This window comes from Emericellopsis atlantica (assembly GCF_019669845.1).
Source record: "Emericellopsis atlantica unplaced genomic scaffold F5Z01scaffold_13, whole genome shotgun sequence".
Classification (NCBI taxonomy): domain Eukaryota; kingdom Fungi; phylum Ascomycota; class Sordariomycetes; order Hypocreales; family Bionectriaceae; genus Emericellopsis; species Emericellopsis atlantica.
In genome coordinates this window covers 481,603-501,969 of record NW_025764715.1, presented here as the reverse complement: position 1 = coordinate 501,969, position 20,367 = coordinate 481,603, and the positions used below count along the sequence as shown (strand labels likewise).

The 20,367-nt window shown below is 57.0% G+C and overlaps 9 protein-coding genes across 9 annotated transcripts; 4 read left to right on the top strand and 5 right to left on the bottom strand.

Annotated features, from left to right (window-relative positions):
• Positions 1–1,227: 1,227 nt before the first annotated feature.
• F5Z01DRAFT_105982 (uncharacterized protein) lies at positions 1,228–2,247 on the bottom strand. Its single transcript, XM_046257362.1, has 3 exons — positions 1,975–2,247; positions 1,857–1,896; positions 1,228–1,801 (listed from the first exon to the last, which is right to left on the bottom strand). Exons 1-3 carry the CDS (start codon positions 2,130–2,132, stop codon positions 1,397–1,399), a joined length of 603 nt encoding a protein of 200 aa, XP_046118369.1. The 5' UTR covers positions 2,133–2,247; the 3' UTR covers positions 1,228–1,396.
• Positions 2,248–3,800: 1,553 nt separating this feature from the next.
• F5Z01DRAFT_674182 (uncharacterized protein) lies at positions 3,801–4,072 on the top strand (the record flags this gene model as incomplete). The annotated part of the gene is made up of 2 exons (XM_046265016.1): positions 3,801–3,994; positions 4,048–4,072. 2 exons carry the CDS (start codon positions 3,801–3,803, stop codon positions 4,070–4,072), a joined length of 219 nt encoding a protein of 72 aa, XP_046118368.1.
• A 122-nt stretch (positions 4,073–4,194) lies between these two features.
• On the bottom strand, positions 4,195–5,440 carry F5Z01DRAFT_655327 (uncharacterized protein). Its single transcript, XM_046263496.1, has one exon. It carries the CDS (start codon positions 5,387–5,389, stop codon positions 4,220–4,222), a length of 1,170 nt encoding a protein of 389 aa, XP_046118367.1. The 5' UTR covers positions 5,390–5,440; the 3' UTR covers positions 4,195–4,219.
• Positions 5,441–7,959, bottom strand: F5Z01DRAFT_655326 (Chs5p-Arf1p-binding proteins-domain-containing protein). Its single transcript, XM_046263495.1, has 3 exons — positions 7,714–7,959; positions 6,167–7,667; positions 5,441–6,121 (listed from the first exon to the last, which is right to left on the bottom strand). The coding sequence occupies exons 1-3, from the start codon at positions 7,734–7,736 to the stop codon at positions 5,582–5,584; spliced, it is 2,064 nt and encodes a 687-aa protein (XP_046118366.1). The 5' UTR covers positions 7,737–7,959; the 3' UTR covers positions 5,441–5,581.
• A 115-nt stretch (positions 7,960–8,074) lies between these two features.
• Positions 8,075–13,956, top strand: F5Z01DRAFT_106004 (uncharacterized protein). Its single transcript, XM_046257363.1, has 2 exons — positions 8,075–8,161; positions 8,207–13,956. Exons 1-2 carry the CDS (start codon positions 8,159–8,161, stop codon positions 13,802–13,804), a joined length of 5,601 nt encoding a protein of 1,866 aa, XP_046118365.1. The 5' UTR covers positions 8,075–8,158; the 3' UTR covers positions 13,805–13,956.
• On the bottom strand, positions 13,957–15,627 carry F5Z01DRAFT_106005 (P-loop containing nucleoside triphosphate hydrolase protein). The gene has a single exon (XM_046257364.1). It carries the CDS (start codon positions 15,543–15,545, stop codon positions 14,109–14,111), a length of 1,437 nt encoding a protein of 478 aa, XP_046118364.1. The 5' UTR covers positions 15,546–15,627; the 3' UTR covers positions 13,957–14,108.
• On the top strand, positions 15,590–17,148 carry F5Z01DRAFT_655323 (putative ribosome biogenesis protein Ssf2). Its single transcript, XM_046263494.1, has one exon. It carries the CDS (start codon positions 15,747–15,749, stop codon positions 17,109–17,111), a length of 1,365 nt encoding a protein of 454 aa, XP_046118363.1. The 5' UTR covers positions 15,590–15,746; the 3' UTR covers positions 17,112–17,148.
• Positions 17,149–17,214: 66 nt separating this feature from the next.
• F5Z01DRAFT_105940 (phosphatase 2C-like domain-containing protein) lies at positions 17,215–18,915 on the top strand. Its single transcript, XM_046257360.1, has one exon. The coding sequence runs from the start codon at positions 17,265–17,267 to the stop codon at positions 18,762–18,764; it is 1,500 nt and encodes a 499-aa protein (XP_046118362.1). The 5' UTR covers positions 17,215–17,264; the 3' UTR covers positions 18,765–18,915.
• Positions 18,815–19,746, bottom strand: F5Z01DRAFT_105946 (uncharacterized protein). Its single transcript, XM_046257361.1, has 2 exons — positions 19,382–19,746; positions 18,815–19,314 (listed from the first exon to the last, which is right to left on the bottom strand). The coding sequence occupies exons 1-2, from the start codon at positions 19,577–19,579 to the stop codon at positions 18,865–18,867; spliced, it is 648 nt and encodes a 215-aa protein (XP_046118361.1). The 5' UTR covers positions 19,580–19,746; the 3' UTR covers positions 18,815–18,864.
• Between the last annotated feature and the right edge of the window lie 621 nt (positions 19,747–20,367).

Genomic DNA, 20,367 nt, shown 5'->3' with positions numbered 1-20,367 from the left:
ACTTGATAGTCGGACGATCTACAGGAATATGTGTTAACAGAAGCATCAATTCGAGGGCCGAAAAGTTGCGGTGGGGGAGAGGAGAGCCACTCTAAGACCAACGAACAAAGGCCGCCCGTAACGCCGACATGCAGGTTTGAGACGAGCGACACGTCGGTGGGCGCCAGCGAGCGGTCTTTGCAACGCTGCTGACGATGGCGACGGTTGGTTCGCAACACTTGTTCAATGCTGTATGAGTGATTACTGCGCTTGGCGGTGGGTTGTTCATGTTGGCTCCAGCGTGTCTTGTGGTGTGTTCACATTCAGCTCCTGTGGCGGCGGGGACCACTGGTTCTCAACGGAAATTATGCAAGACGCAGATGAGAACGAATCGGAGTGTATGGTTTAGCGGGTTGGTACATGTAAACGGCACTCATGTGCCTCCCAAGTTCAAAGCCAACGTCAAGCTTGGCTTCCACAACTGTTGGTTATAGACATTGGCCCAGCCACCCCGACAAAGCCATCAATAGCTCATACAGTCATCAAGCGGGGAATATTTTGGAATATTATTGGATCTGGTCGAGCACAGCAAGACATGTTCCAAAAATTCCAATGGTAACGGCGCCTAGAGTTGCGCAATAGGCATGCCAAGACGATATGAACAACTCAAATCTTAGACACCAAGCTTCCAGAAGACCAATAGTTACCGCAAGCGGCTACCTATCAAATAGGTCATCAAATACCTCGTCTCTACTGTGCCGCTGGCTTCTAGAACCAACAGTCGTCACGGATCCAAGTATATGTACGCAACACGCATCAATAGCGGCATCACGATGCAAAGCACCAACAAGGACCCCTTCTGGCAATCAGCTCCGTTGCGGTCCACGCGTCACCGACCGGCACACATACGCAGTCAGCCGCAGGGCGTCTAGACCTGGTGAACCGTACGGCACGTACGTACGTGTATGCACGCGATACACTCTGTATGTATGTATGCGCACGACCGACCTGCAGCTGCGACAGCGCAGCGCAGCTCAGCTCGTCTTGCAGACTTGCATACAATGTGCCAACAGTAAGTAGAGCAGCCTCATGCACGATTGAAAATGGTAGGGTCCCGGCTGGGTGGGCACGCGTCGGGGTGTCCCGCTTTACGGCCGATCCGCCGCTCCTTCGGCCCCCAATGCTGGGCGTCTAAGCCGTGATGGTTGACAAGATTAAATGCACGTAGCATCAACAGTACGTACGCGCGCGTGTGTAAAGGCATGATTAGTTCATGTTGATATTGACAGCTCGACTGCTCTGCCTTGTGCCAATGGAATGATTGTGCGATTCCGTACCCCCAACGCCGGTTGGTTTCCCTCAGATGATTCGAGTAAAAGAAGAAAAGACAAAAAAAAAGTATTCGTTACATCATGGCTCACTGCCTGCGTCCAGCCAGTCTATCTTTGCGAAGACTGGCCATTCTGCCGCCGCGCTCCGTTCTGCGTGAGCATGGCGAGCAGGCTGTCCACCATCTGTAGCTCAGGGGAGGCGGCGAAGTGGCAGTTGTCGTGTGATCGCCCGGCGCTGGAGACTGTGGACCCGGTGGACTCGCGGGACGACGAGCTGGTCGTGTGGACGCTGTCGCTGGAGCTGGACTCGTAGCGAGGGACGGTTCCGTTGTTGCTCGACATGGTGCTGTCGTGGTCGCGTGTGTCTGGTGTGGAAAGTGGTGGTGAGAGAACCCGTGGGTCGATCCGTTTCTTGGAAGAGGTGTTGCGCCGGAGGGCTGGCCGTGACGTCTTGCTGAGCCGTTTTGCGGATCTGGGCTTCTTCTGTGATGCTGTCGCCAATGGTCAGACTCTGTATAGGGATGGCACCGGAGGTAGCAGACTCACACTTATTGGACTTTGTCGACTTTGTTGACCTGGGAGGATGCTCGGCCGCCTCAGACTCCAGGGGATGCCCCATGGTATTTAAACACGGGCACGGCACGACGGCGCGGCTGGAGGCAGCTAAGGCCCAAGGGGACTTGGTGTATGGGAGGCGCGCCTCCACCTGTGGAGGAGGGCGGCGGGCGGATTGAAGGGCGCCGAGATCAGACCCCGGCCTGACCAGATCGAGTAGCTTGCGTCCGGGACAGGGTACAAAGTGCCTGTAGATCGCCTGTACATGAAGCAAGTCCGGTACGTACGTACGTGAGGAGGGTGTCACTTTGTGTCCTCAGTCCTGGCAGAGGGCACGCTGACTACTTATCCTGCGGACAGTGCCTGTCTTCACCTTATGGACTGCATAAGGGAACTCAGGGCAGAGCCGGACCCAAATGACGATCTCCAGGGCGCCCGGACGGCGGACCCGTTAGGACCGAAGTTTGCGTCCGCGGTGCGAGGCTACATGGCAATGCAATGCTGTTACCGACATTTGGGAGACGGACGAACTGTTTTCGTCGTCCTCAATCTCGGTGCCCGAAACCATGGGCAAGGACAATCAGTGTAGGCCGCCGGTGTCGTGTGCACCGAGTGTCACATCACCCACGCCACAGGCCCGTCGCTGTCGGTGATAGTGCATGGGGTAGTCGGTGTTTGAGCCGTCGGTCGCCGCCAGGCACAACCTTATGCCCGCGCGGCCGACGTCGCCGTTAGTAGCGACCAACAGCCAGCAGGACGCGCGAGCCAACAGTGGCAGCAGAAATCGACGTGGACGCGACTGGACAAGACGAGGGTGGGCGATCGACCCGACAGTTTGGTGATCATGCATTGCTGACGCAGGGAGAGGACGCAGCGTGGTGTACGTCTGTCCTTGGTGAAGACGCCTGTTTGTCTGCGATAGGACACCGTCGGGACATGCGATGCCCGGCAATTGCCCTGCTGGCCGCTGCTACGACGCTACGTAGGCGATTAATTAGCTACTGTACATCGCTGCCCCGCTTGCGCTGCAAATGCCATCGGATGCGGTGCCGAGATTTGCTGGGCGGCGGCGTCTTGCTGATCCGGGGATTGGATTCGTTCTTTGCCAGTTTGGCTGCTGCTCTGGCATGTATTAATAGCCGCCAGCCTGCCAAGCCAACAACAGCAACAACAATTGTCGACGTCGTCGAGACGCCCGAGGTCTCTGCAGCCTGCATGCACATCGTACCGAGCACCCAAGGGCCAAGGGTGCCTCGTGGTGCCTCGTCCAGGACTGGTCTGCAGAGCGACAGACTCAGAGTCAGAGGAAGTGCAGAGCATGACTGACATCCAGTCTTCGGCCGACAGAGCGCCGGGTCGAACTGCAAGCGAAATGAAGCCCAGCGTGTCAGCGTCAGTCGGAAGAAGGGCCTGGGCCCCGATTAATTCCTTGTCACTCATTTAGGTGATGACGGCGCCCGGCAGTTTGCGGCAAAGGGGTGCCCCGGAAAGCTTCTTTTCATAGAAATCACTGCGTCCGACGTCGTAAGCTTGGACCAGCGTGGAGGCTCCTTCGTGTTCGTGATGGCAATCTCTGCTCGCTTTCTCTGTCGATATACGTAGTCAGCATCGGACCTCATGAAGCGCGCTACACGCCCAGAGTCCGGGTCTGAAGCAATATTGAATAGAATCCGCGCAGGGTGCATTTCAATAGTCGCACGATTGATGCAAAGTCTCAATGGGAGGCTTGTTTTATGTTCCTCGACGCCGGTGAGCTGTCTCAACCTCAGCTCCCGGGTACATAGGAGGACTGCCATGCCCACCGCCTTCCCGCTACAGATTTCTGCCGCATCTTCACCAGCCCCACTTTGACCGCCCTCATTTTTTGTCGGCCAACCTTCGCGGTGATCAAGACGATCCATATCCATCACCCCAACGCCTCGAAACACAGTCACCATGGTTCGCGAAGGATACCAGCCCCCCACCGCCGGCGCCGGCCCCCGCGGCTCGACACACACAGGCCACGAGGTCCGCACCCAGATGACCTACATCTGCGGCGACTGCGGCAGTCGCGTCTCGCTGGCCAAGGATGCCGCCGTCGCTTGCAACCAGTGCATGGGCCGTGTCCTCTACAAGGAGCGCACGAAGCGGTATGTTGGGTGCTGGCCCTCTAGGTAGAATGTAGATGACTGACGAGGAACAGCATGGTCCAGTTCGAGGCGCGGTAGACGGGACAAAGACACAGAGACAGCATGATACGGAGTCTGGGAGTTTGGTTGGACGGAAATGCGAATTACGCCTGTGCGGCTGTCCTACATGAATTGATATATACCCATTTACGCCCCAAACGCCTTTTTTTTTCTCTCTCCTCTCCATCAAGATCGCGGCGTGTGCAGGTACTTTGCGAAACTCGCATCCGCCATGACCGAGTCGTCATTGTCCCCCACCGCCGTCTGGTATCGTGCCTGTAGACTCTCCCGCTCGGCAATGGCATCGTCTTCCGAGTCGTAGTCCTCGCCGTCGTCGTCGCTCGCCACCTCCACGTCGTCATCCGCTTTTGCGTTGGTGATCGATGGGCCGCCCAGGCCGGACATGCCCTGCATCATCTTGTCCAGCTCTTTTTCACGTGTCTCCTTCTTCAGCTTCTCGCGCTCGTCTCTTCGTCGCTGCAGCTCGGGCAGGTAGTCGTCGATAAACTCCTGCTTCTTCTCCGCCACAGCCTCGAAGAACTCGTCCATGCCTGTCCCCACCTTGGAGCTCACGCCCACCACGCTCAGATGCGCGTAGAACTCCTCCAGCATGAGACTCATCGAATTGAGCAGACTGCCCATGTAGCCACCGCCGCCGCCACTGCTGCCCCCCTCGCCGTCCATGTCGTCGCCCTCTTGATCACGCTGCAGCGCATCCTGGAAGGCCTCAAAGTCGGTCATCCACTCCTTCGCAAAGGCCGCATCCTTGACATCCGTCTTGTTGAAGACGAGAACCATGGGCAATTTTGTCTTGTAGAGAATGGAGCAGGCGTACAGCATGTTGGACATGAACGTGCTTGTCGAGGTCGTGCGTGGCGTGTCGATAATGTAGGCAATCACGGTCGGGAAGCTCGAAGCGAGGGACTCGAGCAGAATAGTCCCCGACGCTGACCACACAAAGACCTCAATCTGGCCGGGGGTGTCGACCAGAATATTCTCAATCGGCGCCTTGTCCTCCTGCGGCTTGGCTCGCTTCTCCAGCAGATTGACAATCTGATCGACCTTTGTCGCAAACAGGTTAAGCGACGTCAGGATCCCCCCGTTCGGCCCCAGATTGTACTGCTTCATGACCTCCTCGTAGTTGACAGAGTCGCGGATATCAATGTTCGAGTCAAACGGGACGTTGAGCACGGCCGGGTCCAGGTTGATCACGTAGGGCGGCTTCTGCTTCGAGTGGAGGTACGAGTTGACGCGGCGCATGAATGTTGTCTTGCCCGAGCCCGCCATGCCCACGCATACAATCACCGGCGGCGCGGCGGCGGGATCGAGCGGCGCTTCTTCGCTGGATGTGGCCATGGTCTGTGGTTGAGGGTGATGGTGATGGATGGGAGATGTCAAAAATTTGGGCGTGTTGGAGCTGTGATGCAACTGAAGTGCCCCGCGCGGGGCCGAGAGATCCCTGCACCAGAACCACAATTCACTTTGACGTCTCTATCTCATGATTCTGATAAAAGCTACGCTTACAACTTTACGACCACCTCAACACCCCTAACCGTCTGTTCCGCTGCTTCGAAACGTCGCACAGAGCGCCGCATAGTGATGCGTGAGATCCAGCACACTCTGCGGCAGACTGGTCGCCTGCACAATGCTCCTGACCTTGACAGCTCCCTCATCCTCGATCAGTGTCCGCACCGTGTGCAATAGCTCCGGGCTGAACTCGCTGTACCACCGATACTGCCAGGCCACCAGACGGATCACGGCCTGGATCGTGTCGCGCGTCACCTTTTGCTTCCGATAACTCCTAAGGATCCCGGCCAGGGCGCGCGGGCTGAAGCGCAGAGACAGGCATGCTCGGTACGCCTCGACAGCCTCATCGTGGTGCTGCAACCGCTCGGCGAGAGATCCCAGAATCTCCCACTCTTCCGCAGACTTTTTATACTGCATTTGTTGGGCCCGGTACTGCGCCATCTGCGTGCGCCAAATGGTGTAGACGCGCAAGTCTTCGTAGAGCACCATGAACAGGCTGTCCAGCCAGCGCTCACAGAGGCGCTTGGTGTTGAGTTTCGACAGGTGCTCGTCGTTGGCGGCCTGTCACGTCAGCAGATGCACATCATTGTGAGAGGAGAGGCTTACATTATCAGTGTCCGCCTTGACCTCTCCTGGGTCGATTGTGCTGAGCGGCTTCTCCACGTCTTCGCTGGGCGCCAGCGTGCGCCCAGCCGATTCACCGTCCTCCTCCTTCTCCTCCTCTGACTCTTCGTCACCATTAGTGGTTGCGTCAGAGGGCTCACGGATGCCGTCTACACTAGAGTTGCGCTTGTTGGCCGACGCCGTGGCCTCCTGCTTCTCCGTCCTGTACTCGTCCTCCATGACAAACACATTGCTCCTGATCTTGAGAAGCTGGTCCCAGCCGATCTTGGCCGTCATCTCCGTCAGAATGCTGTACGCCTGCTTAAACGTCCCCTTATACGACGCTGCGCGCAGGCCAAGCAGACTCGGATCGACCTGCTCAGAGTATCTCGATTCGGGCTCGCTGTCAATCTCATCGAGGCGTGTCTCCGGGAGCGTGGGCAGATGCACCTCCTTCGGTTCGGGCATCATGGGTGTATCCTTATCCTGGTAGGTGAACATGGGGCATGAGTTGAGAATCGTCAACGCGTTCTCCCAGTCCTCCATCGCCACGTAGACCTGCGCCAGACGAGCCCACGTGCCGAATTCGCTGGGCGCCGCAATCGTGCTACGGTCGGCACAACGGAGGGCCATCTGCAGCCGCTCGTCCTTCAGCTCGGGTGTCGCCGCTGTCTGGGCCTTGTTCAGCAAGAACTCGGCCTGCGTGTCGAGCATGACGTAGTCCATGGGGGTGTCCTGCAGCGACTGGTAGAGGGTCCGGACGCCCGTGACCTCCTCGTTGCCCATGAAGAGCACTTTCGACAGGAGCGAGGACACCTCGACGCTCTGCGAGCGCAGCTTTTCAAACAGATTGATGCCCGAGGTATACCGACCCGTCGTCTGCAGATACTTCAGGAGCCCCGCCGTCAAGTGATTCGAGACATTGGTCGGCACCTGAACGACCGAGTCTGATCCCAACTGCCACCCCCGGAAGAACAGCTGCTCAGCTGCATGTAAGAACCTGTGCTCCGTCTCCGTGTTCGTGACAGGGTTGAATCGGCGCACACCCATAATCTTGCGGATCGTGTCGCCACTGCCATCGTCGGCGTAGGAGTACGCCCTCAGCACACTACAGAGGTACGTCTCGAGCCACAGATCGTCCGTTGCCTTCCTCTTTTCGCCTCGCTCGTCTACGCAAAAACTCTCGACCGTGCCGGGGATGGTGACGTGTATCCGCATGTCCAACCGGGAGAAGGCGTTGTAGCAGCAGTACACGCCCTCCACGATCTTGGCCGTCGCATTCGGCGCATGTTCCTTGTAGGTCAATGTGTTGATGTAGGCCGCGAGACTGGCCGAGGACGAGGCATCGACACCCGTCACATGGTGGTAAATGCCCGTTTGTCGCCCCTGATTCCGCGTGGCCTGCTTGACGAGGTGCACCAGGTCGGGGGGACCAAGCTCCCGCAGAGCGGCTAGCGACTCGGTTCGCGCATCGAGCGATTCGTGCAGAATCTCTTCTGTGAGTCTTGATTCATTAGCAATGGACGGTGCTGGGGCGCAAGTGGTCTCACTCTGGCACGGCTGGCGCAACCATGGCGAGGGAGCTCTCAAAGCTAGCTGCTCGCGATGGCGGCTAGCTTTTCGGAGGAGAGAGGTTGACGTGAAGAGAGGCAATGGGCCAGAGATTGTAGAGCTCCGCACGCTTGTCCGCTGCTGATGCTGAAGCTGATGTGTTGGAGCTATTGTGTATGTTGATTGTGTCCCTGATTGAGGACGGGGGAGCCTGGCCGGACAAAGTAAAGTGGGTCACCCGGTTGGTGGCTGAATTCCAGGTTGCGCCACAGACATGGAGGTCCATGCGCCAGGAGTGGCTAAAGCTGGTCGCGACAGGGCCGCTAAAGAGGTTGCGTTGGGGCAGTCGCGTCTTCAGTCGTCGCGCCCATTATCGGGTCGGATTTCGTAGAATCAATGACTGAATCGGCACATTTCCCAATGCGTTGATCCGACAACGTGAGAATGGTTTGTAGGCCTTTGTATCGAGCCAACTTCAACTAACTGCTGCAGCCCGGCTTCCAGGCAATCAACCTCGAGCCTGAGGAAAATGTCGACGAGCAGATCGACAGCACCAAGGAGCTCCATGTCGACGAGGCTCTCAAGACGTTCCAAAAGGCATTAAGACTACATGCGCAAGGCGCTCGCTCCAGAGAGGCGGCTGGCACAGCGTACGATGAACTCTTTCAATCCGAAATCTTTCAATACCGCGAAGCGCGAACCGAGTACGAGCGAGCCGAGCGACATGCCAACGGAGAAGATGATGTCCTGGCCCTCGCAGCCTTCTCCGAGGGTCTCGACATTGATGCTGGCGGCGCAGATGGCATCGCAGCGACGCTAGCTTTGACGCTGTACCTGGGCTACAAGAATTACGGCGACTTTTTCCTCGACAAGCTTAAGGACTTGAGGACCTCGGACCCGGAATGGCAGAAGAAGCCTAAGCTTTCGTACCATGCGGATGGCGGCGACAAGGTGTTGGAGAACTGGGCCAAAGCCCTGGATCAGGATCCATCGGATCCAGAGCTATGGAGGCGCGCATCTCGATTTGCAGCTGCCATCAACAGTGGCCGCCTGAAGAGATTCTGCCTGGAGGCGGCGATTGAGATGGACGACGACCCTGCGGTCACAGAGGTTGAGCCGCCATCGATTGCGGAAGCCTTGACAGGCGAGCAATTGAAGCAGCAACTGAGGTTGCTAGGGGACCACATGGCCCTCACACACCCCGTCATGGCGCCGTGGATAGGGAATCAGCTGCCAGTACTCATGAAGAAACTATTGGATCCGATACCGTTTCTGCCGGATCCGACCCAGACACTTACGCCACCTGCGAGCCCAGTGAGAGAAGTCCAGGACGCGGTGGAGGAAATCAGAGTGTCGACTTGGTCGCAATTAGGGACAGAGCTGTTGGCACATGTGCGAGACGTTCACGCACTACACATAATTTGCGAAGCGGCGGAGGAGGAGTCACGGCCGGATGTCAACATGGAGCAGGACAAGGCAGTCACTGAAGAGCCCGAGGAAATCAAGCAGGATGCGACCACTTCGCCTGGAGACAAAGAGGGCGTCATGGTGGACGCAGCTGAACACCAGAAGCCGGCAGACGACAAACCTGCTGAACCCGACGCCCCTCTTACACGCAAGCGATCACAGTCGGTCGCAGGACTCGCCGAGCCAGCCGACGAGAGCACATTGCCAGAGAAACGCAGTAAAAGAATGCGTCGACGGGAAACCATTGAACAAGGCGAGCTCAGCAACGGGGTGTCGGGGAAGCTACAGGTCTACCAGGATGTCGATGCTCGGCTTGTCCAAGTGACCAAGAACATTCTGGAGAATCTCGAATTGGAAGACGAGCCGACGCTGGCACGGCTTCAACAGCTGCAGGACTCTACCACCCTGGAAGACCGCACGACAGCCTTCACGTCTCGAGCGTCCCAAGACTTCCGACATGTGTTGACCAACTTCTCCGAGAACACGGCCATGATCTTACTAAACAAGGAAGAGAAAACCTCTCTCAGTCTGTCCTCGTTCTTGGAACATGCCAAGTCCGGCGCTCAGGACCACTTGGATCTTGCATCATTCGATGACCACAAGGGTGTCAAGGCGTTTGTTGATGACCTCGACAAGCGTCGTGAAAACCTGTGTGGCGGAGATCTGGCCTACGAATGGATCTTGGCCATCAGCAAAACGTACACATCGGAGAAGTGGTCCGATGAGCTCAAGACGACTGTTGTCCAGATGCTTACCCGTTCCCACGAAGCCCTGTACCATCGCATCGACCAAAAGATCAGAGACGGCGAGCTAGAAGGCCTCAAAACCCTGGTTCCTATGCTTTTGGAGCTTCACGTGGACATCTACGAACGCATCACGAATCCAAACAGCGTTGTGGACTATGCCACGAGGGCCGAGACGAAAGACCGCCTCGCACGATGGCTCGATGTTGCGTCGGCATACATCCAGCTCATCAACCCCCCTAGCGATGACCCCGTCGCTGTCCGCTTCATGTGGGCCTGTGTGATGTCTGCTTCTCATGCGGACGAGCCGGTGCGCGAGCATATGCTACTCATCTGGACCTCACTGCGGGACTTTCTCCACGATAACGATGTACAACAGATCACTCTACCTAACAACTTGGTTATGCCACTTGTTTCGGCCGCCGCCGCCGATCGCGAGATCTCCAAGCTGACCACCATGGACTTCTTCCTGGGCCTCTTCCAAGACGAGATGGAGAACCCTGTCCATGTCATCGAGACACTAGAGCCTGTTCTGAACCCCTCTACGGTGTTGGTCGCCACGGACAAGTCCGAAGGCGAAGCAGAGTCCATCGCGGATTGTGCTGGTCAGGGATTGCGCGATCTGTGGAAATTTCTCACCAACAGTAGTACCGAGTTGAGGCTCTTCCTGTGGCTACAGCTCGGATATGCGTACGAGGCGATTGATTACCGAACGAAAAAGTTCTCGTGCCACCTGCGAAGCATCGAGATGATCATGAGCGATCTCGAAAGCGAGGCGTATGCCAACAACTCAGACGAATCGCGACGCCTGCTCCTCCTGAGAACGCTCAAATCCCTGGACGAGCAAGTCTTGGTAGCACTTAATATGGCTATCAACGAGCGTGACGTCTTTGATATCATCGACGGCGCACACCTGAAAAGCAGCATTCGCGCTCTTGCCAAGGTCAACTGCCTGCTCCACGCGGCGGCATTGTACGACGACGAGATCAGAGCAGGCATCGCGTCCACCCCATCAAAGAGCCCCTACTATACACAATTTACCAACAAACTGAGGGACATGCAAGTCCGGACGTGGACACTGCAGTACACGCTCGTCAACGAGGCCATGACGCAGCATGAGTCCTTTGTAGCCCCGGATCAAGAGCGCGCAGATTTCCTCCAGGCGATACACAGCGCAATGGGGCCACGCCAGTACTGCAAAGCGTCCGCCAAGATCTTCCTCAACGTCATGCGCCGTGAACTCCTGCGGATGAAGGACCTCGACCACTGGGAGGACTACATGGAACAAGTCTTGTGGGATACGTACGCCCTCAAACTCGGCGCTTCCGTCACGGAGGATCATGGATGTTCTCCTGAAGCATTGACCAGGCCCCGTACCATGCAGCTGCTTGACAGTGTCATGACGTTGGCCAACCGCATGCCGATGAAAGACCTGCTCAAATCGGATCTTAAAACGACGATTGACCACATGCAGCAGACCTTGGGACCGATGAAGTCGACAAACCAGATGATGCACAACCTGCGCAATTTCAACGACTACATGAAGCGCCCGATTCACCCCCTGCGTCTGTACCGCGCCATGCACGGCAGCGTCGATTTGGATGCTGTCACCATCCCCCTGCGCGGTGATGCGATCCTCGCGAAGCACGGCTGGTTTCACCTGCTGGGCATGATTGCGTTGACAAAATTCAAGGGCGTCGACCTCAATCGGCGTCAAACACCAGGTGCGACAGACGATCTGCGCGTAGGTGCCGCCAATCTGCGATCCCAACTACAGTTCACGCCTAACAGGTGGGATACGTGGTTCCGCTTGGCCGAGTGCTTCGATTACGAATTGGACGAGGCTGTCCTGTGGACGGCAGAAAAGATCAACAAGGACCGGGCCGAGCTCGTCAAGTTTCAGCGACACGCGATCCACTGCTACACGCTGGCCCTCTCGCACTCGCATAATGTCGACACCACGGCGTACGAAGGCGATCCGTTGCACGACCTCTACCATCGCTTCGGCATGCGCATGTACGCATCCAGCCGCGACCCGTTCGCCATGGAAGCGTTCCAGCATAGTGAGCTGGAGCGGTACTTTATCGAGAGCACAGGCAACGGCACCTTCAAACTGCCCGTCCATGCTGAGATGAGTCCGTTCAAGGTCTGGAAGTACGCATCGCGGCTTTTCCGAATGGCCAGGGAGAGGCAGCCGCAGAATTGGAAGAACCACTACATGCTGGCGAAATGCCATTGGAAGATGCTGCAGGTCGATCCGGAGAAGCTCTCCGCGGAAGACAGGAAGTTGGGCCTCACGGCCATGACAGTGGTGATGAACCTCAAACACGCCGTGGAAACGGCACACAACGCGCGCAAGTCGCGCCGCGCCGAGCCCATCCTGGAACCTCACTACAAGATTGCTTCTGTGCTGCATAAAATGGTCAAGCGAGGTGACCTCCCTGCCAAGGAAGCCGCCAAGATCCTGTCCGAGCAGCCATTTGGTGTGCCTATCCGTGACGACGATGGCTTTGCAGCGTTCAGCGAGCCGAAGCACTGGGAGGACTACATCATCAGCAATCTGATCAAGCTTCGCGACAAGGACAAGTCCAACTGGCAGCACCGCTTCATCATGCGCCATGCGACCATATTGTTTGACGAGAAGCTCGCGAACCACGAGGACGCTTCCTCGGCCGCCAAGGCAGCCTTTAACATTCTCTGCGAGAGCATGCTGACCAAGACCATGGTGATGAATGTGTGGAAGTGTGACTCGGAACGACCGGGGCGGCATCACGTCTACACAGAGAGGTACATGCGTTTTGTGACCAACATCCTGGTCATCTTGTCGGACCGCGTCAACATGGAACAGCTTCTGAAGAGGATCCGGAAGAAGGCAGCCGACTTTTACCACTTTACCGATTTGTGGCAGTGGTGCTGCGCACAGTTTGTGAAACTGCTTCGCAAGGTGTACAATATGCCCGAGGGCGCCGAAGAGGCCTTCAAATCCATGTCCATGGACGAATTTGATCTCGTCACCGAGCGTATCACTAACTGGGCGGCCGGCGATGGCCCGCACACAGCCACCTTTTTCTGTATGAAGGATGCTATCGAGCTGAAGAAGACCAATGGCGGCCTGATCAAGGCTGGTCCGATTGACGACCTCATCAGCGATTGCTACTCCAAGATCTACACGGAGATCCGAGGCGAGTTCCCGGACGACCCTGCAAAGATTGTCGAGGAGAGAAAGGCCGGCGACGTGAAGCTCGTGCACCCTGCCGTGCAGAATCTTGTGAGTACGGAGGCACAAGACTCCCGCGGCACGAGCCCGACGCTCAATGACTCTGAGAAGCCCGAGGGCCCGTCGCGAGCGAGGAAGACGGCCGTGCGCAGGCCTGATATCCTACGCAGGGCCGAGTTGGCGGTGCAACGCTCTCTCGAGCCCAAGGCGGGCCCTGCCAAGAGCCGGGTGGGCAGTATGTCGAGTAAGAGAGGCAGCCGCACGCCCTTGGCCGCGATGAGCGACGACAGTGATGGGCCCGATGCCCAAGTACGCAGAGAAGCTGCCGAAGGGATGGACCTCGATGCGGACGGTCACGATGAGGAGAATGATGGCGATGATGAGAGCGATCTGAGCGACGCCCCTGAGCAGTCGGATGAGGAGATGCCACCGGGGCTACTGATGCCGAGGGAGGAGTCTAGTGGCGAAGAAGCGGATAGTGAGAGTGAAGGTGATGAGGATCAAGCCGAGGAGGCAGAAGAGGCGGAGGAGGCGGAGGAAGAAGAAGAAGGGATGGAGGAGACGCATATTGACGATGGTGATACGGAAATGGCCGGCATGGAGACGGCGCCTGAGAACCAGGACGAGACAGAGGAGGACGAGGAGATTGGCGTGGGTGCCTAGGCACGGAGATGTCATGATTGTTTTAGCAAGGCGTTGGGACTGCTGTAGACATAAATGTTGTAGTCATATGGTGCTTTAGTTTGTGTCAACTGCAAAGGCGATTATTGGCCTTGTAACGCCTGTTGCTATAGACATAAATCTTCAAGTCATATTTTGCTTTGGTGTGTTAATCACAGAGCCGAGTATTGACCTTGTGTACAAGCTCGACACGAGGATAATATGGATAGTTACGAAATCCTTATTGCGTGCTTAGTGTGGCAGTGTCTTCACAGCAAGAAGCCAATCATTTACTATCAAATATGGATCAACCCTCCTCGGCATCCATATTGTCCCTCCTCCCTTTCCTCTGAGCGCGCATCGTCCCGCCCTTCTTCTTCACAGCCCTCTCCGAAATCTCCCTCATCTCTGTCCTCGCGTGCCTCTGCGCCTCCTCCACACGCGGCTGGAACGCCATAACCTCCTCCTTGACACTTGGGTACTCGGACAGCTTCTGGCCCAGGGCGGCCTCGATGCGCTGGTAAATCTCCAAATCATACTGCGTCACGATGCTGACAGCCACACCAGACTTTCCGGCACGGGCTGTACGACCGACACGGTGGACGTATGTCTTTGAATCCTGGGGCAGATCCAGGTTCATGACCACGTCTACGGATGGGATATCGAGACCACGTGCTGCAACGTCCGTGGCGACAAGGATAGAACGTGTGCCGGCACGGAACTTGTTGAGGGCGCCGAGACGAGCAGACTGAGAGAGCTGACCGTGTAGGGGAATCGCGCCGAAGCCGAGTGTTCGCAGGAGAATAGCGATGCGCTGTGTCTCCCATACGGTCCTTGTAAAGATGATGGCTGACTTTCCGGCAAACTCGTTCATCAGATAGACCAGGTACGTATCCTTTCGCATGTGCGGGATGAAGACGTAGTGCTGCAGCAACGTCGACACAGTCTGGTACTTGTTCGAGCTGATGCTCACACGAGCCGGGTCGCGGAGTGACGCACGCTGTAGCGACTCGACCTTGGAGCTCATTGTCGCCGAGAAGAGGAATGTGCGTCGTTCGCGAGGGACAAACTTGAGGATCTTGTCGATGCTGGGACCAAAGTCCATGTCCAGGAGACGATCAGCCTCGTCCATGACCAGGTACTTGAGTGTGCGCAGCGAGAAACCCTTTGTCTTCTCGAGATGATCAACGAGACGTCCGGGCGTGGCGACAATGACATGGGGCTTCTTGCTCAGTGCGATCGACTGGGGCACCATGTCTAGACCACCGACGATGACGGCGCATCGCAGCGAGATGAGGGAGCCTAGTGCTTCGAAGGACTGGCCAATCTGTGTAGCCAGCTCTCGCGTAGGGGCGAGCACCAGTCCGAACAGAGGTTGCGGCTTATCGAGGAGGGCTTGTAGGATAGGCAAGGCGAACGCAGCCGTCTTTCCGCTACCTGTCTCGGCGAGACCGATAATGTCGCGGTCCTGGAGGGCGATGGGGATCGATTTGGCCTGGATCGGCGTCGGGTGCTTGTAGTTGAGCGCCTCGCAGGCTTCACAGAGGGCGTCGACGATGCCGAGTTCCTTGAATGTCTTTGGCAGCTCTTCTGCGGCTTCTTCGTTTGACGGCGCATCGACTGTCTCTGATTCGGCGTCGGAGGACGAAGAGGAAGCGACGTCGTCTTCGACGGGCTGCTTGCCGACGCGGCCGCCACCTACGCGAGCGCCATGGGCGATTTTCCTTCGTTTGAGGTCGCTCATTGTGAATGTGTGCAGGTTCAAGAAGATAGTCCTTGGTAGAGACTGGAGAAAGTTACACTGGGAGTCCAGCGGCCAGCCAGAAAATTTTGGTGGGGTCGCTTATCGCCCAATCCTTATCAGCCACCTCGCCTCGATTTTTTTTCCGCACCCAAGGTCAGGACCCTTCATCATCACCACCATTCCCCAGCACAACCCTTCACAATGGCACGCAAACGCACAAAGAAGAGAACGCACGTCGGTGCGAACAACCCCGAAGTCGATGCCCCCGGCCATGCGTCGGCGCGCGACCCCAAGTCCATGGTAATTCGCATTGGCGCCGGCGAGGTCGGATCGAGCATCAGTCAATTGGCAACGGACGTGCGCAAGGTCATGGAGCCCGGCACGGCGAGTCGCTTGAAGGAGAGGAGGGCGAACAAGCTGAAGGACTACGCCGTCATGTGCGGGCCACTGGGCGTCACCCACATGATGCTCTTTTCACGATCAGACTCGGGCAACACCAACTTGCGCATGGCCCTGGCGCCCCGAGGACCGACAATGCACTTTCGCGTCGAGAAATACTCCCTCTGCAAGGATGTCCAACGTGCGCAGAAGCACCCGCGCGGCGGAGGCAAGGAGTTCCTCACGCCTCCCCTCCTGGTCATGAACAACTTCATCCGCCCCGACTCCGACTCCAAGACCAAGGTCCCGAAACACCTCGAATCCCTCGCCACGACCGTTTTCCAATCGCTCTTCCCGCCCATCAACCCACAGCAGACGCCGCTCAAGTCGATACGGCGTGTCCTCCTCCTCAATCGCGAAGAGTCCAAGGATGACGACGGCACCTTCATCCTCAACTTCCGCCACTACGCCATCACGACACGCTCGACCGGTGTCTCGAAACAGCTTCGCCGTATCAATGCGGCCGAGCAATTCATGTCTACGAAATCGAGTCGCAAGGGCAAGATGCCGAACCTGGGCAAGCTGGAGGACATTGCGGACTACATGACGGGCGAGGGCGACGCCGGGTACATGACGGATGCGACGAGCGGGAGTGAGATGGACACGGACGCCGAGATCGAAGTGCTCGACTCTGCGCCACGCAAGGTGCTGTCAGCACGGGCCAGGCAGGCGGCTGCCCGCAATGCCGAGGACGAGGAACAAGAGGAGAATGTGGAGCGTCGGGCCGTCAAGATGGTCGAGCTCGGGCCCCGGATGCGGCTCCGACTCACCAAGGTCGAGGAGGGCCTGTGCTCTGGCAAGATCATGTGGCACGAGTACGTCCACAAGAGCAAGGACGAGATCAAGGAGCTGGAGAAGCGGTGGGAGAAGCGCAGGCAGGAGAAGGAGACGCGGAAACGCGAGCAAAAGGAGAATGTCGAGCGTAAAAAGGCAGAGAGGAAGGCGAGCGGGAAGCACAATGAGGAGGGCGACGATGACGATGAAGAGGAGTTGGACTACAGCGACATGGATGTCGATAATTTTGATAGTGAGGGTTTGGGTGGTGATGCAGAATACCAGGTCAATGAGAAGATGGAACAGGGTGGCGAGTGGGAGGACGAGGAAGAAGAGATTGGTAAAGGCAGATGAGGTGCAGCCGCCTAATTGATGATATTTTGTCTTGATGCGTCTTTGCTTGTCTGTTTGAGGGATCATGTGACGTTGCTTCTACTCGGGAGATTGAAATTGCATGTGTAACGACCGATCTTAGTCTCCTCACCATCCAAACCACCACCGACCATCATGGTGCTACGCATTGCCTCACAACGACCGTCGGTAGCACCGATCAGGCGCCTGCTAACGCGAGGGCGGTCTGCTAGACGCGTGGTGTCGAGCGCATCCCCAAGCAGTCCGCCAGGTGGGCGTTTCCCATGGAAGGTGACCCTGGCGATGAGCAGCGTTGTCGCGTGCTGCTACTTTGCCTGTGACGAACAACAACCATACCCATGGCAAATGGCCTCATTCCAGAGGACGGCCCCTCGTCTTCTTGATGAACGTCGCAGCTCTGGCCGGCTTGGGATGCGAGTCACCGACACAGTTCATCCGGTGGCAGAAACACAGTACATGGATCTCGACGCAGCGAATGAGGCAATTCGACAAGACGCGCATAACCTCTTGTTTTCTGGCAACGACTCGGTACAAGGCTGCATCGACGTGGCCCGCGTGGCAAGCAATTGCCCCGTGGAGGACCACTGGGACACGAGCCAGGCAGCGGACAACGACGGCGGAAGCATCGTGTATGCTGGAGTGTATGATGGCCACGCGGGCTGGGCGACCTCTCGGTACCTCGCAGGTCGTCTAATCTCCGCAGTGTCCTCCGCATGGGAAGCTTTGCCCAAAGATAGCTCGACATTGGAAAAGCAGGAAATGATCAAAGAGACGTTTCGTAATGTCGACGCCCACATCATGCAGAGAGCTAAGGATGTGGTCGAGCAGTCTCCTGCTGGCGCCTCAGCTGCTCTGCAAGCACTGGAGCCGGTCCTCTCAGGATCGTGTGCCCTCCTCACAGCGTACGACGTGCGCTCAGGCCTGCTATACACCGCGGTCACGGGGGATTCGAGAGCCGTGTTGGGCAAGGGGTCTCAACACGGGATGTACGAGGCCATCGCACTCAGCAAAGACCAGACTGGCTTCAACGAAGACGAGGTGAAGCGGTTGAATGAAGCACATCCAGGCGAAGAGAAGGACATGATCAACCCTCGCAGCGGTCGGCTCTTTGGCATGGCTATTACGCGCGCATTTGGCGATCATCGTTGGAAGTACACTCTCGACTTTTTACACCATCTCAAGGCAGACTTCTTCGACGTTGGCCCTCGCCCGAAATACAAGACGCCGCCTTACATGACCGCCGAGCCCGAGGTGACGGTGCAAAAGGTCCAGACTGGCGACTTTGTCGTCCTGGCATCCGATGGGCTGTGGGATCACATGTCGAACGAAGACGCAGTCGAATGTGTCTCCCAGTGGCTTGCCGCTAAACGCAGCGGCAAGACGCCGGCCGTCAATGAGGAGAAGAATGTTTGTCTCACCGTCGACAAGGAGGGATACGGGACGTGGAAGGCAACAAAGGAGAACTTTGCCATTGAGGACATGGACAATGCAGCCGTTTGTCTTATCAAGAATGCATTTGGTGGGAATAGACGGGATTTGTTCAAGGGCGTCATCAGCCAGCAACCGCCCAGGAGTCGCTACGTGAGGGACGATGTGACGGTGCAGGTCATCTTCACAAAGGATCCTTACAAGTAGTCCAGGCGGATTCACCTTGTTAGATTCGGCATTGATCACTGTCTTGTTTACCTTAGTTCCCATCCGTGTAAAAGGTCACATCCCAGTGGTTGCCCTCGTCCTACTTATTGTCAGCTTTTGTCATAAAACAACCTTCATCGACACTTACACAATACAGGTTGCCCGAGGCCGCCTGCCACTGAGGATAGCCATCTCCTCTGTCGGCGATCCTTGTAAAGGTGTTGGTGACATACGAGTTCAGGCCAGATGTCTTGGAGAAGTCCAGCTTGTACCCGTTGTAGTGGGAGTACGTGCCGCTGGCATGGCCCACCTCGGTACCACCCGTGACGGTGACGGTGCAGCCGCAGGCGCCCTTGAGGGTCTTTGCGCCGGCAATTGTGACGGCGTTGACCTGCTCGAGGGACGTGCAGGTGGGTGTGTTGCGATCCGAGCAGCCACCCGAGGAGGAGACGCTGATGCCCGAGGCCGACAGCTGCGAGACGGCTTGGGAGTTGGTGAGCTTGGCCTGCGCAGAGGCGAGGCCTAGAGTAGCGGCGAGAACAGCGAGGACCTGGTGGTGGTTAGCTGGAGTGTCGATTGTTTGACAAGGGGGCTGCCTGGTAAAGGGGGGCGCGTGCCTTCATTTTGTCTGTTGCGGATAGATTGTGATGAGCAAACCATCCCAACAGACTGGGCAGGAAGCAATCCCTTATATACTTTTCATCATGGCTTGTATCTTGGCACGCAAAGAGGCGAGTTTCTTGAGCCCGGCACTTTTTCAGCTCACTGCCGCAATGAAAGCCAATTCGGGGAGGTGGATAACGGGTTGGCGACATAGTCGACGTAGATCCCTTGGCTAATGCACGATCGGATCCGCGCGCGTCACTGAACCCTTGGAGCTGAACGGCTCGCCATGGCACGTGGCTGATGTGCCGCTGAGGGGCTGAACAAACATTCGCCTCTTTGAATCACTACTTGTTTGCTTTACGGCGTGCAGCGCGCGCTGCGCTTCCGCCTTGGCCCGGATGCACGTTTGCGTCAATGTGGAAGTTGGACACGCCGAGCAGTCACGTCCTGCCAAACTGAAGCCCGCGATTACTTGAATTCTGGCTGGATATCGGGTCAGAGAAATAAGGGCAAGGCACATTCGAACTCTTCAGCAAATTCCTTCTCAAATCATTAGACAGAGAACCAAGTTGGCGTTGGACGTTATTCTCATTTTCTCAGCTAGGAGGCGACAATTTGTCAAAATGGCTAGGGGAGATCGAGAGTACATGTAATGAGGTGCGGTATGTGAACCCCCCCTTTTTACTCGGATGTTGACATCTACTGCTACCTGTGCACTAGCTTCAGGGGTTGACGTAGAGTCGCAGACACAGTCATGCCCCAGCAGACCATTCCCCCTCTGTGTCGCTCGGCCGTCGAGGTGGGCCATGCGAATTATCGCGAAAGAAACCATGGGCGTCCGATCCCTTGGCAGGCTCTGGCTTGTTCTTTGGCGAATCAATTTGCTGAGAGAAAGGCGAACACTCCGCGGGCCTTGGCTTGTTGGTCGATGAACCAAGACCTCAGCCACACGACCCAACCCTGGATCTTCTGAGGTCTTCTAGCGAAAACCAGACGC

Excerpts from the sequence above, each read along its gene's own strand:
- F5Z01DRAFT_105982 (XM_046257362.1), bottom strand. The coding sequence starts at position 2,132 with ATGTACAGGCGATCTACAGGCACTTTGTACCCTGTCCCGGACGCAAGC. Across the intron at positions 1,897-1,974 it reads CCAAGTCCCCTTGGGCCTTA|CATCCTCCCAGGTCAACAAA; the intron begins GCTGCCTCCAGC and ends GAGGCGGCCGAG. Across the intron at positions 1,802-1,856 it reads GTCGACAAAGTCCAATAAGT|CATCACAGAAGAAGCCCAGA; the intron begins GTGAGTCTGCTA and ends CATTGGCGACAG.
- F5Z01DRAFT_655327 (XM_046263496.1), bottom strand. The coding sequence starts at position 5,389 with ATGGCCACATCCAGCGAAGAAGCGCCGCTCGATCCCGCCGCCGCGCCG.
- F5Z01DRAFT_655326 (XM_046263495.1), bottom strand. The coding sequence starts at position 7,736 with ATGGTTGCGCCAGCCGTGCCAGA. Across the intron at positions 7,668-7,713 it reads GTTGCGCCAGCCGTGCCAGA|ACTCACAGAAGAGATTCTGC; the intron begins GTGAGACCACTT and ends TAATGAATCAAG. Across the intron at positions 6,122-6,166 it reads TCAAGGCGGACACTGATAAT|GCCGCCAACGACGAGCACCT; the intron begins GTAAGCCTCTCC and ends CTGACGTGACAG.
- F5Z01DRAFT_106005 (XM_046257364.1), bottom strand. The coding sequence starts at position 15,545 with ATGAGCGACCTCAAACGAAGGAAAATCGCCCATGGCGCTCGCGTAGGT.
- F5Z01DRAFT_655323 (XM_046263494.1), top strand. The coding sequence starts at position 15,747 with ATGGCACGCAAACGCACAAAGAAGAGAACGCACGTCGGTGCGAACAAC.
- F5Z01DRAFT_105940 (XM_046257360.1), top strand. The coding sequence starts at position 17,265 with ATGGTGCTACGCATTGCCTCACAACGACCGTCGGTAGCACCGATCAGG.
- F5Z01DRAFT_105946 (XM_046257361.1), bottom strand. The coding sequence starts at position 19,579 with ATGTCGCCAACCCGTTATCCACCTCCCCGAATTGGCTTTCATTGCGGC. Across the intron at positions 19,315-19,381 it reads CCGCAACAGACAAAATGAAG|GTCCTCGCTGTTCTCGCCGC; the intron begins GCACGCGCCCCC and ends AACCACCACCAG.